General features: G+C 42.9%; 1 protein-coding gene across 5 annotated transcripts in view; it reads left to right on the forward strand.

Moving 5' to 3' along the window:
* Positions 1-13,668, forward strand: part of SUSD6 (sushi domain containing 6) — a 93,055-nt gene that overhangs the window by 46,986 nt on the left and 32,401 nt on the right. For 3 of the 5 annotated variants that reach the window (XM_068193253.1, XM_068193254.1, XM_068193255.1), the window contains one exon: positions 3,832-3,861. The exons of 1 other annotated variant lie outside the window; for it this stretch is intronic. In XM_068193253.1, the coding sequence (XP_068049354.1) occupies positions 3,832-3,861 (30 nt within the window). Of the gene's footprint in view, positions 1-3,831; positions 3,862-12,818; positions 12,939-13,668 lie in introns of those variants that run through there. One more of the 5 variants, XM_068193259.1, reaches the window with a different exon arrangement.

Here is a 13,668-nt window from a genome sequence, read left to right on the forward strand (position 1 = left end):
ATGGGAAGTCTGCCTTTTAGAAATGAGTGGAGGAAAGAAATGTGCTGGATACTCAGAAAGGTAGTATTTGATGTGAAGTATGTGCTTGTTACTCAGGATACCTTGAAATATGTCTTTTTCTCAGACCAGCCACGATCTAGTTTTTGTCTGTAGAGAAATGTCTGGTCATCGGAGGCGTGAGATGGAAGGAGGAACTTTGTTTGCTTTTGCAAGAACTTTGAAGGAGTTAATCCCAAAAAGACAGATTTGACTTGAGCAGCTGTTGTAATGTAGAGCATTAGCTTGCCTATGTAAAGAAAACCCCCGTTCTTGACATAACTCTAAAAAGTCCTATTTATTTGACATATCATGGCACCTGAGAATGTCATGTGACCAACATTCCTCAGCATCCGTGTGGTAAAGCAGAATAAACATTAGCTGCCAGATGCAGTCAAAGTTGAGGTGATCCTGTATGGAAAAGTCTGCTGGTGCTGAAAACTTCTGGAGGAGGAGTTTTGGAGTGATTTCCATTTGCTATTCCTGGCTCTTTGAGTTGGAAGGGAGGGACTGCTGAAATCAGGTATCTCAGGCTTATATGTCTTCCTCACCTGATTTTAGCCTTGTAGGTAGTGAGGGGATGGGGAAGACACCTTTAAGAGCATGACAAATTGTCATGAATAGTTAGTGACAGTGGGAAAGGGACAAGATCTTTTTGGATCTGGGCTATCCATGTTTTTTTTTCCCAACTTTGGTATTGTTGGTGATAGTGTCACTGCCTCATTTCAGATGTAGGCCTGTCAGATATGCCAGCCTGAGGCACCATCACCATCTGAAAGCCCCATTAGGCACTGCAGCACCTTCAGCTGAGACTGCAATAAGTATGCAAATGCCTTGTGGTGCATGGACGACTGCTGGGGAAAAGCTGCCACAATACTGACAATCCTTTTTAATATAATTTTTGAGACATCCAATCCAATCACATTACAAAAGCACTAGCTAGGCATGCCAGAAGACCCAAGAGTGATTCTGCATTGTATTTCCCTTTCTGTGTTCTTTTTGCTTCAGGATCTGAAACCAGTTGTGGTGAACTGATCAAGGTAGATCATCAGCTAAACAGGATTACAGCGGCTAGGCAGGAACCATTTCCTGCAGGGGAAGTGAGAGATCAGAGGGGAGCCAGGATCATAGCAGAGGGCAAGACATGCAGGGGAAGAAGTCCTGGGGAAGGGCTCGCTGAGGAGCTCTTCCATGTACAGTTTTTCCAAGACTGGGATGTAGCAACCCAAAATGCAATTGCTGGGAGGGATGGGGGGTGCTCAGTGATGTGTCATGAACCTGCAGCATCATGCCAGCCATGAGTAACATTAATGAGCAAGTCAGCTGAGGAGCAGAGAGCCAGATGGAGAAACAAAGAGTACTAGCGAGGCGCTTGGAAAATCAACTTTCCCTCATCTTGGCCCCCCAACCACCTTGCCATCCTCACTTTTTTACTTTGCATAGCAAAGTCATTCAGAGCAAGCAGAGCAAAACAATGTTAACATGAAGCAGGAGACTGTATTAAATCTTGTGGTGGTAGTGCTTATCTTGAATGTGGAGCCAGTGTGACAAGCTTAAAGTTGCTATAAAAGCTGAAGAATGTTCTCATAAGAAGACAAGCATGGAGACAATATCTGGCTCAGCCCTGAGTAAGAAAGCAGAGCTTGTGATTTGTATGTATAAAACCATCTGAGGTATATTGTATTGCAATCATTTTGCTGCTTAAAAATTCTATTGCTTAAGTTCCAGGAAGCTTAGAGACATATTCATGGTCTGGGCAGGAAGATGTTCTCTTTGCCATGTGGTTAATGCAGAGAGCAGACTCATTTTCAGTCAGCAAGCATCTGCTCTGTCCTCTGGTAATAAATTGGTTTTATTTATGCATGGATTTTTAAGAAAAATACTTTGTCCCAAGCAATCTATCCAAATATCCTCAAGTGCCATGAGATGAATATAAGTTGCTTAGTCACTAACATACTGCAGAATTTGGGGGAACTGTCCCCTTTTCATGGGAAGATATCCATGAATATGAAAATGACCACATATTTTAACACAAAACAAATGCAGCATTTGGTAATAGGCAAGCAGTGAAGCTGTGTCAGAAGAGAAGGATTTATGGAAACTTGAGTGTTGCTCAGGAATATTTTTGAGCTTTATCACTGTTGCAGTGTTTTTCCTTGTCTGGCAAGTTCTCCAAGATTAATTGCGGGAAATAATGAAGGAATGAGCAAGCAAGGAGACTTGGAAAGCTCCTCAGTAATACTGAGGCTTAGTTCTTCATCTGTCTTTCTGTTTCTTTCAGGGTTCAACTGGAATGTAGCTAAGAGCCAGGATGCTTAGTAGATAGAGATGGGGAATTTTTGAAGCATTGGAGAGGAGCAATGACAACCTTTTTATCTGCATTTCCACAGATAATGCTTCTCCATTTTTTATTTTGTTGCTGTGACTTTTGTAATTTTACCCCTTCTCCCTCCCATCTTTGTCCCTTAAGGCCTTGTATTTATATCTCATTCACAATGGTCCTCCTGCCTGGCCGGGCTATTTTTGGAAGAATGACAGTAGATCAGATTAAGTTGTTCATTGAATTTTAACATGTAGCCTGTAAAATACTCTGAAAGCTTCCTATGATTTATGTTCCAAATGTGTAATCTCTCTTGGATTCATGACTGGCTCTGTCAGAAATCTATCAAAACAGGTTGGGCCTTTCATTATTGATAATAGCATCTCCTGACCCTGGGAAATGCAAGTAAATGTGTTGGTAAAAGTATTAAACATCCCAAATTAAGCAAATATCAATACCCATAAATGAGAGTGTAAATATTAACCTTTAAAAATTAATAGTAATGCAGGCTTGGGAATCTAAGTCCATTTAGATTTAGACACATTCTGATTTTTGTTGACTGCATGTGCAAAATGCTATAAAGTTAGCTCTTTAATTTTTAGGATTGCCATTAAAGTGATAAATTGAGCTTGAATAAACTGAAACCACTTCATTCCTGTGTGTTGTCTGTGATGCAAATGCAGCCAATCTGCTGCTTGCTGTTCTAAGGTCTTTTCAGTGCCAAGGTTATTCTGCACAGAGCTCTTGGAGCTCTTGTTTGCATTGCAGAGAGCAGCTTGTCAGAGCGCACTCTGCTCATTGAGCAGATTCAGACTTGTTCCTATTCTTTGGGAAATCTCTGTGAAGCAGAGGTTTCCTTTGTTTCTGATTATGCTGCTGAAAGGAAGGCGTTTATACAGCTAGGGATGAATTCAATGGCCCTGAAAACAAGGACACTGTAGCACTGGATGGCCAGACAGAAATGTGGAAAGTGTCATGCATGAACAGATGATCTTGATTCTAACCTGTATGCATCATGCAAGTGTGGGTTTGGAGAAATTAGTGTCAGCCCAAAGCAGTGTGGCCTTCTTCGTGGAGAGAAGGGGGAGGGTGCATTTTCAGGAGCAATTCCTCTTTCCACTCCCTTTGTAGAGCTTAATAAGAGCAGAGTGGTATGGAAGAGCATGGTGAGGAGCTGCAGAATAATGGCCAGGCTGCAAAGATGGCTAGGAAGCAGATGCAGGTGGGCTCAGAATTAGACTATTCATATAATTATAGTAATATTCACACTGCTACACACACTGACCCAGGCAATGTCACTTAAGTAAATGGCTTGAAGGGAGTAATAAGGATCTCAAGAAGCCACATAACTTTTTAAATTTTAATGTGTTCTAGTGGCTGAAGAATGAGTTAAAGCTTTGTGATGTTTAGCCAACTGCTGGCTTAAACCATGATAGCATAATAATAATCCTGAATTTTCTTTTTGTCTGTCCTAGGTTGGCCAAGCAAATCCAAAGGACCTGCATGTGAGTAGACTTACATTCACTGTTGTACTATGAGAAATGAGTGTGATATTTTACTGGTTAGTATAAGTGTCTGTGAGCTAGGATTCCCATTATACTTTTTGTTGTGTTGGATAGGCTTGAGATTAATCTCTATGTCCCATTTTCATTTTTGACCCTTGGATTTGGGAATGATGGCTGCCCTCAGTTTGAGAGAGGGAGATCAGCTTCCCACCTTTCACTGTGCTTGGAAGGGTTCTTGTGCCTTCTACAGCATTTGACTTCAAATATCTCAAGAAAACAACAAGTCAGAATAAATAGTTCATTAAATGCAGAGACATGCTGCTTCTGAGAGTTTTGAGAGGCTGACAGAGTATTGAGAGGATAGGCTGAGGTAAAAAAAATCTTTCATTTCCTTTAATCAAGAAAAGTGAATATCTCAGCATGATTCTTGTTATATTCCATTGGATACTCCTGCTTTTTATTTCATGTGCTCAGAAAAAGCTTAAAGTCTTTCCAGTGGCCGTGTTATGGATGCATGCAACTTCGGAATCAGTTGGGAAGCATATTTGGTTTCCTTATCTCTTCTAAATATATAAAATAAAATTTTCTGTGTGTATTTGTTAAACTCTGAAATAGGATTTGTTTAGTCTGAACTTTCCTCCTCCTCTGAAAAAAACAAAACAAAACAAAAAAAAACCACACCACAGGAACAAAATCTGAGGGGAATGGATTAATGAAGAAGAATTTAAAGGTGTGGAAGGGGAATTTTGCCACCTAGCAAATTTTGGTCTTCAGAAAGTGGGGGTTAACAGAAGTGCTGATGGGATCATCTGAATCCTCTATTTTTATTCAATGCCTGAGTATTACTCCTGGCAAGAAAAGCAGTATCACATGCACATAACATTAAGGGGCTTTCAATTCTTGGCTATGGTTGCTAGCAGGAAAATCAGCTGTTTTAGGAAAAACCTCAAGAGCTGTCTGGTCCAATTCATCGTAGCTTCTTGAGTTAGAATGCAAAAGGTGGAATCTGGTATGAGTTTCATTGCAGAGGGAAGCAGGAAGGGTGCTAAATGGCAGTTGTTCTTCAGGAGAAACTAGTTGTGAACTACAGTCCAGGTTCTGACTCATCACCATCCTGGTGTTCCTTGAGGACTGCTACCTGCTAGGCTGAAGATACAGATTTCTCTGTCTCTTCCTATTTTCACTCAGTCCTTTCCTTTTTATTTGCTAGAGGCAATCATTTGGGAAGAGTTTGGGTTTTTCCCTAGTATTACAGGAAAAGTCCTGACAGTGGGATAGAAGAAAGTTTGTTTATTGCCTTGTCCCAATTCCTTTCCTGCTTTCTGTCCCTTTTGAATCCTACACTGGATCTCAGAGCAGCTGAGGCACTATTTTTTTAGAATATATGGAATGTTTTTCATCTGTGTGACCCATGTCTGCCAATGCTTCTCCAGCCCTTATATTTAACTGAAGTACCACAGGTAGTTACCACTTCCTGTTCATGCTGCCAGCTGATAATGGTTCTGCAGAGGGGATGGCAGAGCAAGAAGTACATTTGCTGTGGAACTGTAGCAAACTTCAGCCTGGGCTGTTAATACAAATACTGCTGGAATAGCTGGTGTGTGGTGTGTAAAGCTGTGGGTATGACCTCAGTATGCTGACATGGATGGTAAGGAATAAACAAGTGGTAGGGCAAGGTAGGAAACTGTAGATGGTTGAGTTTTCAGCTTTTGTGGTCGAATCTGTCAAGGCTCTGCTAAACCTGAGAATCTGTGTCTAGATGAGGACTGCTGAAACACTGCTGGTAACAAGCTGTCAATAGTCAGGAGTGAATATGGTACTAAAGGCACTTGAGCAGCAAGCTCAGAAATGTTTGTACCTTTGTGAAAGTAATTGGAAGAGGATTATGGCATTGTCACAAGAGGTTGTATACCTGCTTATCTGTGTGTGCTCGTCTGCATATAAAAACACATTTTTCTTTTAATGAACTGAAACCTCTGGGGAGCATTCATCTTCCCTTGCAAACAGGAATTCCTGAGGCTCTGCTTCTGCAAAGTGTTGCATTGGAGTTGGAGGACTGCTTCCAGATGTTGTTAAAGGGATTTGAAGTAACCCCTTAGGTGTGGGGCTGCATAGATGAGTTACAGGATGTGCTAGGTGCATTGGGCTGGAGCGGGCTTGTTGCTAAACTGTTGAAGAATAAAATAAGCTTTTGGCCCAGCCTAGTACAGTGATCCTCTTGTTATGGAATGGGGAGGGGAACTTCTGGATTTCTTGTACTGAGAAGACTGCCTAATCTCAAGAGGTTGTTGGGATGCTCCCTCATTGCTTGTGTACTTTGGCACGGCTGGTGCTGGATGGAGATAGCTCCTGTGTTTCTTCTCTATAGGTCCAATGCTGTGAATGGAAAAATAAGTGTGTTTATCCACCTGATATAGTAGGAAGCGTTTCAGTGGGAGCAGAAGCCAAAGAATTGAACAGTAGGGTAACAAAAGAGCAACTTGAAATCCTGTGGACTCAGCATTTTAGGTCTGGCCAGTCATCTTAATTCAATTGGGAAAATATTTCTTGTTTAAAAGCAAAAAAATACCATTGCTGCTGCTTTTGAGATACATCTTTTACTTTGTCAGTAAAGGGAAAAATATGTCTTACTTGAAAAATGTTGCCTTGCTGTAGAGTGAGATAAGCACCTCTGGTGGTTGTTGTCTTGAGTTTTCAGCCCACAGACAGGGAAGAAACACAGTGAGCTTTGACACATGCAGAGTCATAATTAGAAAGTCGAATGCTGCTGCTGCATTTCTTGCTAGAAAGAACATTTTCTGTGTCCTGAGAAAAAGACCAACGAGGTGTGTAAAGAATTTTGTGTCAGACATATCCTTAGACACTGATAAAACTGTCCAGAAAGAAAATAAAATTTTTTTGTGCTCTTACCAATGTTGTAAGGCAAATGGGGATTTGTAGGAAGGTGGTAGAAGATATTGAACGTGAATAAGGATCAGTAGAGAATAAGATTCTAGGAAGGAGAGGAGGGGAGTGCAGCAAAACAGGAGGGTGACTGCTTCCAGAGATGGAGTTATGAAAAAGATCCTAGTGGTTTATAAAGCAAATTAGTGGCTTAGTGGTTAAGTAGTGCAAATCCTAAAAGAAGGTAGTGTTTTATTTATGCAAGTAGATTAGAACAGTTGAGAATATTATGTTCTTGGGAGGGAGAACTCTAGTAGTAAAATATGTGTGTTTACTTCTTAAGGGTTAGGTAAATATCTTAATGCAGGAGGATGCCTCTACAACATCAGGATTTTGAAGCTTTTCTGTAGGCAACAAGACTGACTTGTGAGACACTGATGAAGAGTTGAAGAAATAAAGGTTACGAAGTGCATGTGCCCTTCGGGGACTGAAGTGCAGAAATCTGAGGCAGAAGCAGATCCAAGGTGAAGACACCAGTTACTGGAGCACTGGCTATGCCTATCTATAAGTGCTCGAACATCGTTAATGGTGATCTGGGGATGAAAAATTGTGAATGATCATATAGCAAATTTCTGTGAAAGATGATGTAGGGAGGAATTTCAAGTGGAAGTTGCTGCCATGTTTAGAGTAGTATCTGACTTTCTCAAAGTTATGCTTTTCTTAGTTTGTGTTCACTTTAGTGTTTAAAAGCTGCTTTGCTCTTCCCCGTATCCTGCATTTGTTTGGCTGCTTCACCCCTATAGAGGAACCCTTTTTGTAAAGAAGATAAACCTATTAAAGCTGCCCAACTCTAAATCCTTGTCAACACTCCTTGCTGATGATGATCCCTTCCAGGTGGTGTCTGTATGTCACTGTAAGTGTGGAATGAAATTATGTTAGAGTGGACAAATGACTTCTAGTGCTGCGTTTATTCTGGACCACCAGCATGCTGGAGATTTAACCTCCAGGAGACTTAGCTGATGCTGCAGAGGCCTTTGGGAATGTGCTTTCTGGTCTGTCAAACAAAACTCACAGCTGTTGATATATCTCTGTCATGGCAGGAGAGAAATATGGATTTCTAACAGTTTCCTTGTGCCCATTCCTCTTGTAACTTCAGAGCAGCTATCTTTGAAACTCAGAGCCCTGGGGATGCCCTGCTGTGTAACCAGTCTCCAGTAGTGCAGGTTTTGGGCCTGCTGGTGTGCTTTTTGAAAAGGAACCATACTGTATGAGTTGTGCTGAGCCATGCTTTGTGCTGCAGCACATCTTCTCTTTTGCACAGGCAAAGTGTGTAAAGTATCTGTAATGCTCTGTATTATCCTGAAGCTAGTACTTCCCTTCTGTCCCTGGTTTTGCTTTCCCTAGCAGAAGTAACAGTTGAATGTGCCTGAAGGACAACCTTCAGGTTTCATTGTAAACACTTTCTTTGGTGTAAATGACTTAGGTTGTAAGATACGAAGAAAAGGTAAAAGGTTTATAATTTGCCTGTTTGGGTTCAGCTGTCACTTTTTCTCAAAGGAGGAAATTACTAATTTTTTGTATGTAAACTGAGAAATTTGAATATAATCACAATACAATCTGCAATGAGTATACCTTTAAGAGCAAGTCTTAGTAAAATCCATGAAGGTGGTGAGTTTGTTTTTTTACATTTTATTCTTTTAGTCCTCCAGTTCTTTGCCTTTCCCAGCAAACAAGTCTTGCTGCAAATGTTAATGCCGTTAGCCCAAAGCAGGGTTGACCTTTGAGCCTTCTCACTTTGAATCTCTTTATTTGCATTTACTTCTCAAATATTTAAATGTTATCTTCAAGTTGACAGTTCATGCTTTGATGGTGACTGTTTCCTCCATGGCATTTAGTGAGCTGAACTCCACTTTTGGAACAGTTGAGGGGAGATGTACAGTGCTGGGATTGCTGAGTTCTCTGTTGGTACAGGACCCTCGTAAATTTTTGTCACTGGAGCGTAGTGAAACACGGAGACAGATGACAAGACTGGCAATGCAGGCCCTGTTAGTGCACTTAGGCTGTGTGGGAGAAGGAGGTGTGTGCAGTGGTGGCCAGATCGCTGTCTGCTGGCGTAAGGCCACACCTCTGCTGGACAACCACGCTGGAACTGCAGTGTGAGTGCTGTGCTGGAAGAGGTTAGCTAGCTCCTGTGAGAAGTTCTGCCTCCCTGCCTCCTCTTAGCATCCTGGAGAACTGACTGCCTCGTGGCACATGACTCCAGCTGTAGAGACTCCTCAGGGCTGGAGCACCTTTTCAGAGAACTGGATTCTTTTTTTGTTGGTTTTGTTTTGGGCTTGTTTGTTTGATTTTATGTTGTTGTATATTTTTCCTGTCAGTATTGCCTTGGTCATGTCTGGTCCCACTTTAACAAGGTCTTTCCAGTCATGAGCTGGTCCTAGGTATGAGTTGAGTCCTTGGGCAGGGAGTGGTATGACTGCATGGGGAAAAGGAACATTGCAGCCTGTCTGGGACACAGGTAGGGCTGCTTTTAGCATCCTTGATTCTTGTTGTTAGTAAAACAAAGAGGAATTGGTATAAGCTGCTAACTAGGGGTATCTGAAGAGATTCATTCTCTGACTACAGTCAAGGTGAGTGAATTCATAGCTATTTTACTGAATACCTCTGGCCAATTGTCTGAGGCAGGTCAGGAGTATTTCATGCTTGGCTGCATTGGCTGCCATGGAGGGATTTGAGAGGATGAAAATTAATGTCTGTTCTACATCCTCTGACAGCAGGGAAAGCATCTTATCATTAAGTCTGTTTCCATCCTCTCAACTCTTGACTTAATTAGTTGCTTCAGATGGAGGAAATTTTTCTCCTGACTTTTGTTAGTAGCACCAAGGGAGGATGCCTGCAGAATCTGAGCTTTTGTGGTTTTATTTGTAAAAAGCTGACACTGAACCCAGGGTTTCAAAGCTGCTTGCCAGCATGCACTGTGCACAAATGAAACCAAACACATCTCTCTTTCCAGAGGGTCTGTCACCTTTCTTCTTTCTGTGGTAGTAGAGGCTGGCCTCCTCATTAAATGCAGATACTTCTCTCTAGGTAAGAGTTAAAACACCTAAGCAGGAGTGGGATGAGGGGCTCTTATATATTATTTCATAGACTCATGGGATATGCTGAGTTGAAGGGATTCCTCAGGAGCATTAAATCCAACTCCTGGCCCTGCTCAGAACACCCCAAGAATCACACCATGTGCCTGAGAGCACTGTCCAAATGCTTCTTGTATTCTCTCAGGCTTAGTACCGTGACCACTTCACTGAGGAGCCTGTTCCAGTGACCAAACACCCTCTTGAAAAACTTTTTCCTGATATCCAACCTAAACCTCCCCTGACACAGCTTCATGTCATTTTCTCAAGTCCTGTCACTGGTGATAAGAGTGCAGAGATTGGTGCCTGCACCTCCATTTCCCCTTATGAGGATGCTGAAGACCACAATGAGACAATGAGGTCTCCCCTCAGTCTCCTCCAGGCTGAACAGACCAAGTGACCTCAGCTGCTCCTCACGTGGCTTCCCCTCCAGACCCGTCAGCATCCTCGTGGCCTTTCTTTGGACACTCTCTAATAGCTTCATACCTTTTTTATATTGTGGTGCCCAAAACTGCATACAGGACTGGAGGTGAGGCCACAGCAGTGCAGAGCAGGACAATCACCTCCTTTGACTGTGGGGTTAGGGTAGCTTCACCCACTGTCATGGTGAAGTGGGTGTTGCTGTAAATGCAGCAGTGTTTGTGAATGGCAAATGTTTCAGTCTGTCGTTTGCTTTTCCAGTTAACCTGTATTCCACTTGGTGTGCAGCTTGGCTTGATTTACTTCTCAGGCATTGTGGTGCTGATCTCTTTTTTCATATAGTGTGAGATGGTAGGAAATGGCAAGTTTCAGGAAACACTTTTGCAGTAAATCCTGTAGTATTTACAACAGAATCATCACTTGAAGTTGGTTTTCCCTGACTGGTATCAGATGTAATGAAAACTGAATTGAAAACAAAACTAGAAAGCCCTCTGGTAACCATCTGTCAATTGTTAAATAGTATGTGATGGCAAGATGAAACTTGTGGTGCCTGGTGTGGTCTCCAGTCTCGTCACAGCAAATAGTTCCAGTTGCTTTTGCCGGGGAAGGGGAAGTTGACTGCTCCCTGTCCGTTTGGAGTAGCTTTCTCCATGGGAGGGATTTCTCCCCAAGACTGAGCTGCTTCCCCAGGTGGAAGGACAGATGGATTTATGCTGATTAGTTTCTTTGAGCTGTGCTCTCCTACACTGGTATGTGCTGTGCCCAGTTTAATGACCAGCTGTAATGATTTTTACTGTTGTGCAGTTGTTTAGCAGTAGCAAGAGAGCAGTCGGGGACCTTTTGCTTTGTCTTGTTTCAAGTGTTCCCCGAGCCCATCTTTGTCCTGGCATCAGAGAGCACAAGGCTGCAGCACACGGCTGCTGCGCCCCCGGCCCGCACGCATCAATTCATCAGCTTGATCTTTGCACCCCTGCTCCTCGGGAGGGTGGGATGGCAGCTGCAGCTCCTGTCAAGCATGATGCCGGGCAGGGAGCTTTGGGGAGGAGAGTTACAAAAGGCTCAGTTTAAATCATCTGTGTACGGCCGCAGCAGAGGCTCTGTCACTCAGGCCCCATGCTTGTCTTCTGGGGCTATGCTTGTAATGACATTAGCATTTCAAAAAGGGGATTACCACAACTCCCGGCTTCTGAGGGGAGAGTATTCTGGCTGTTACTTGAAAAGCTGCTCTCTGGCTACCTCGGTCAATTTTTCCCCTCTCTCCCATAGATCCTGAAGAGATGAAGGTAAAAATGCCATGTTAAAAGTGGGTCGTTGTTGTTGCAAGGAAGCTGGTTGTTTATTGGCCTAAACGTGGGCTGGCAGGTATGAGGTTGTTTCTGATAGCATTCTTTCTTACTGATTTGGAGTGACTGCCTGATTTCCTGATGGAAAAGTTAAAGGGTCTGTGTTGTGATCATAGCTGTATGCTAGAGAATTATCCTGTAGTCATGCTTACAGGAAGAAGTTACATTATATTAGTTTGTCTTGTGTATTTCAACCAAAGGAAATGGGCAGCACATGCATCCTATTCATTGTCTGCCTTCCACTCATCTTGTGTCACGAAAAAACCCTTTCTTGCACCCAGGCACAGGATTTCAGGGTGGTTCCTTGGGAAGTGATTGTATTTTTATAAGGTCTTGTTTAGCAACAAAAATTATTTTGTGAAATGTAACTCCCGACTCTTGCAATTCTGTTGCATTACCCTCACCTCTGATCAATATTCAGTTGATTGTTTTCACTAAGTTCACTTACCCTTTGTGATGTTACATGTGCTGGAAACTTGCATTAAGGCTCTCAAAATGCTGGACTCTGGTGGAAAATCCATGTGGTTGCTACTTCCTCTCCAGTTCCATTAGCTATAGAAATGACAGGTTGGGCCAGAGAGAGTGGTTGACTGGTCCCTGGGGAAGAGAACAAAGGGAATTGCCTTCTTTGCCTGCCAGAGTGAGCCAGGGCTGCTTTGTACAACCTCTCCAAATTCTCCCTAAAATTATTAGCTGGCCCACAGTGTCCAAAACAGAAACCCCTTACCTTGACTGAGCAGGCTTGGAGGGCGTGCAGCAGGAAATGCTGATGGTTGCCTGGAGCTTTGTCTGGGGCAGTAGTGCCAGTGCTGTGTGTATTGTATTGTTGAATAGGCAGGGAAAGGTGTGTATTGAAGAGACATTGTTATATATGTAGGCTGAAGTGTTCACAGGCCTTAATCTTTGTGTGTGCCCTTAAGGACTTGTCTTGCATGTTCCCATAGGATGTAGTTCAGCAAGTGGCTCTGCAGAGCAGAGCTGGTGTGTCGTGGGTGCCCCTTGCTCTGGCTGCCGCTGGGAGGGGAGCCTTCTCCAATGACTCATGGCTCCTGCACAGCTGTGGCTCTTCCTGAGGGAGATGGCAGGCCTGAGTCTGAGATAAGCTGCCCTTCTGGGAACCGGGGAGGAGCACAAGTAGTTTCCTCTGTAAACACAGTACAGGGTATTTGGTATGCTGAAAAAGGAGGCGTTTAACTTATCTGTGTGAAAACAGGAACTGTGGAAGGCCTTGCAGTAGTGTGGTGGCTGCTGACAATGTGTGTGTGCTCATTCGGTGTATTTCGAGCTCTGCCATCTCCAGGTGTGTTCCAATTTGCATATTTCTGTGGAGGGCACTTCTGTCTATAAGCTTCAACAAGGATGGAGTTTCTTAAACATTAGGTGTTCTATTGAACCTGCACAGAGGAAAGGTGGAGCTTCTGGGTGCTGTGTGCTGGACAGAAAGCTGTGGTCGTTCTGTCTCGTCCTCTCCTTTTTCCCGTTTCTGCAAATGCAGCAGCACACACAGCTGTGCAGAGCGACCGGCTGTCTCCTTGGGAAGTTAGTCACTGAGTTGCTGTGCTACCAGCTCTAGTTGTCCAGGCTTTCGAATTTACAGTTCAGTTTAGCTCCTGTGCATCTATGTGTGTCTGGTCTTGGGATGTGGATGTGTGAGTTTCTGCATCCTCTTTTCAAAACTCCTTTTCTGGTAATGATGGTAGAAATTAGAAATTAAATATTCTGTATCACGGTGGAAGCAGGCTGCAGAAAAAGGAAAATTGTAAATCTGAATACTGTGAACTAAAAACCTAAGAACTAAAGAATGCAAGAAGCAACAAACAGCCTTGTTTCTGAGAGACTGATGAAGTTTGAGGTTTACTGTGGGGAAAACCCTTTTATTCTTTCTCATTTCTGGGCAATTACTGTTTTAACGCTGGCAAAAGAAAGATAAGGACAGCAAAAACCTGAATGAATAAGCACTGGTCATAATATTTTGTAAGTTAAGAGCATTTGTAATTATTACAGAGTAAGAAGAGGGGGGAAAGCATGAA

This window comes from Anomalospiza imberbis, chromosome 6 (genome assembly GCF_031753505.1).
Source record: "Anomalospiza imberbis isolate Cuckoo-Finch-1a 21T00152 chromosome 6, ASM3175350v1, whole genome shotgun sequence".
NCBI classification, from domain to species: domain Eukaryota; kingdom Metazoa; phylum Chordata; class Aves; order Passeriformes; family Viduidae; genus Anomalospiza; species Anomalospiza imberbis.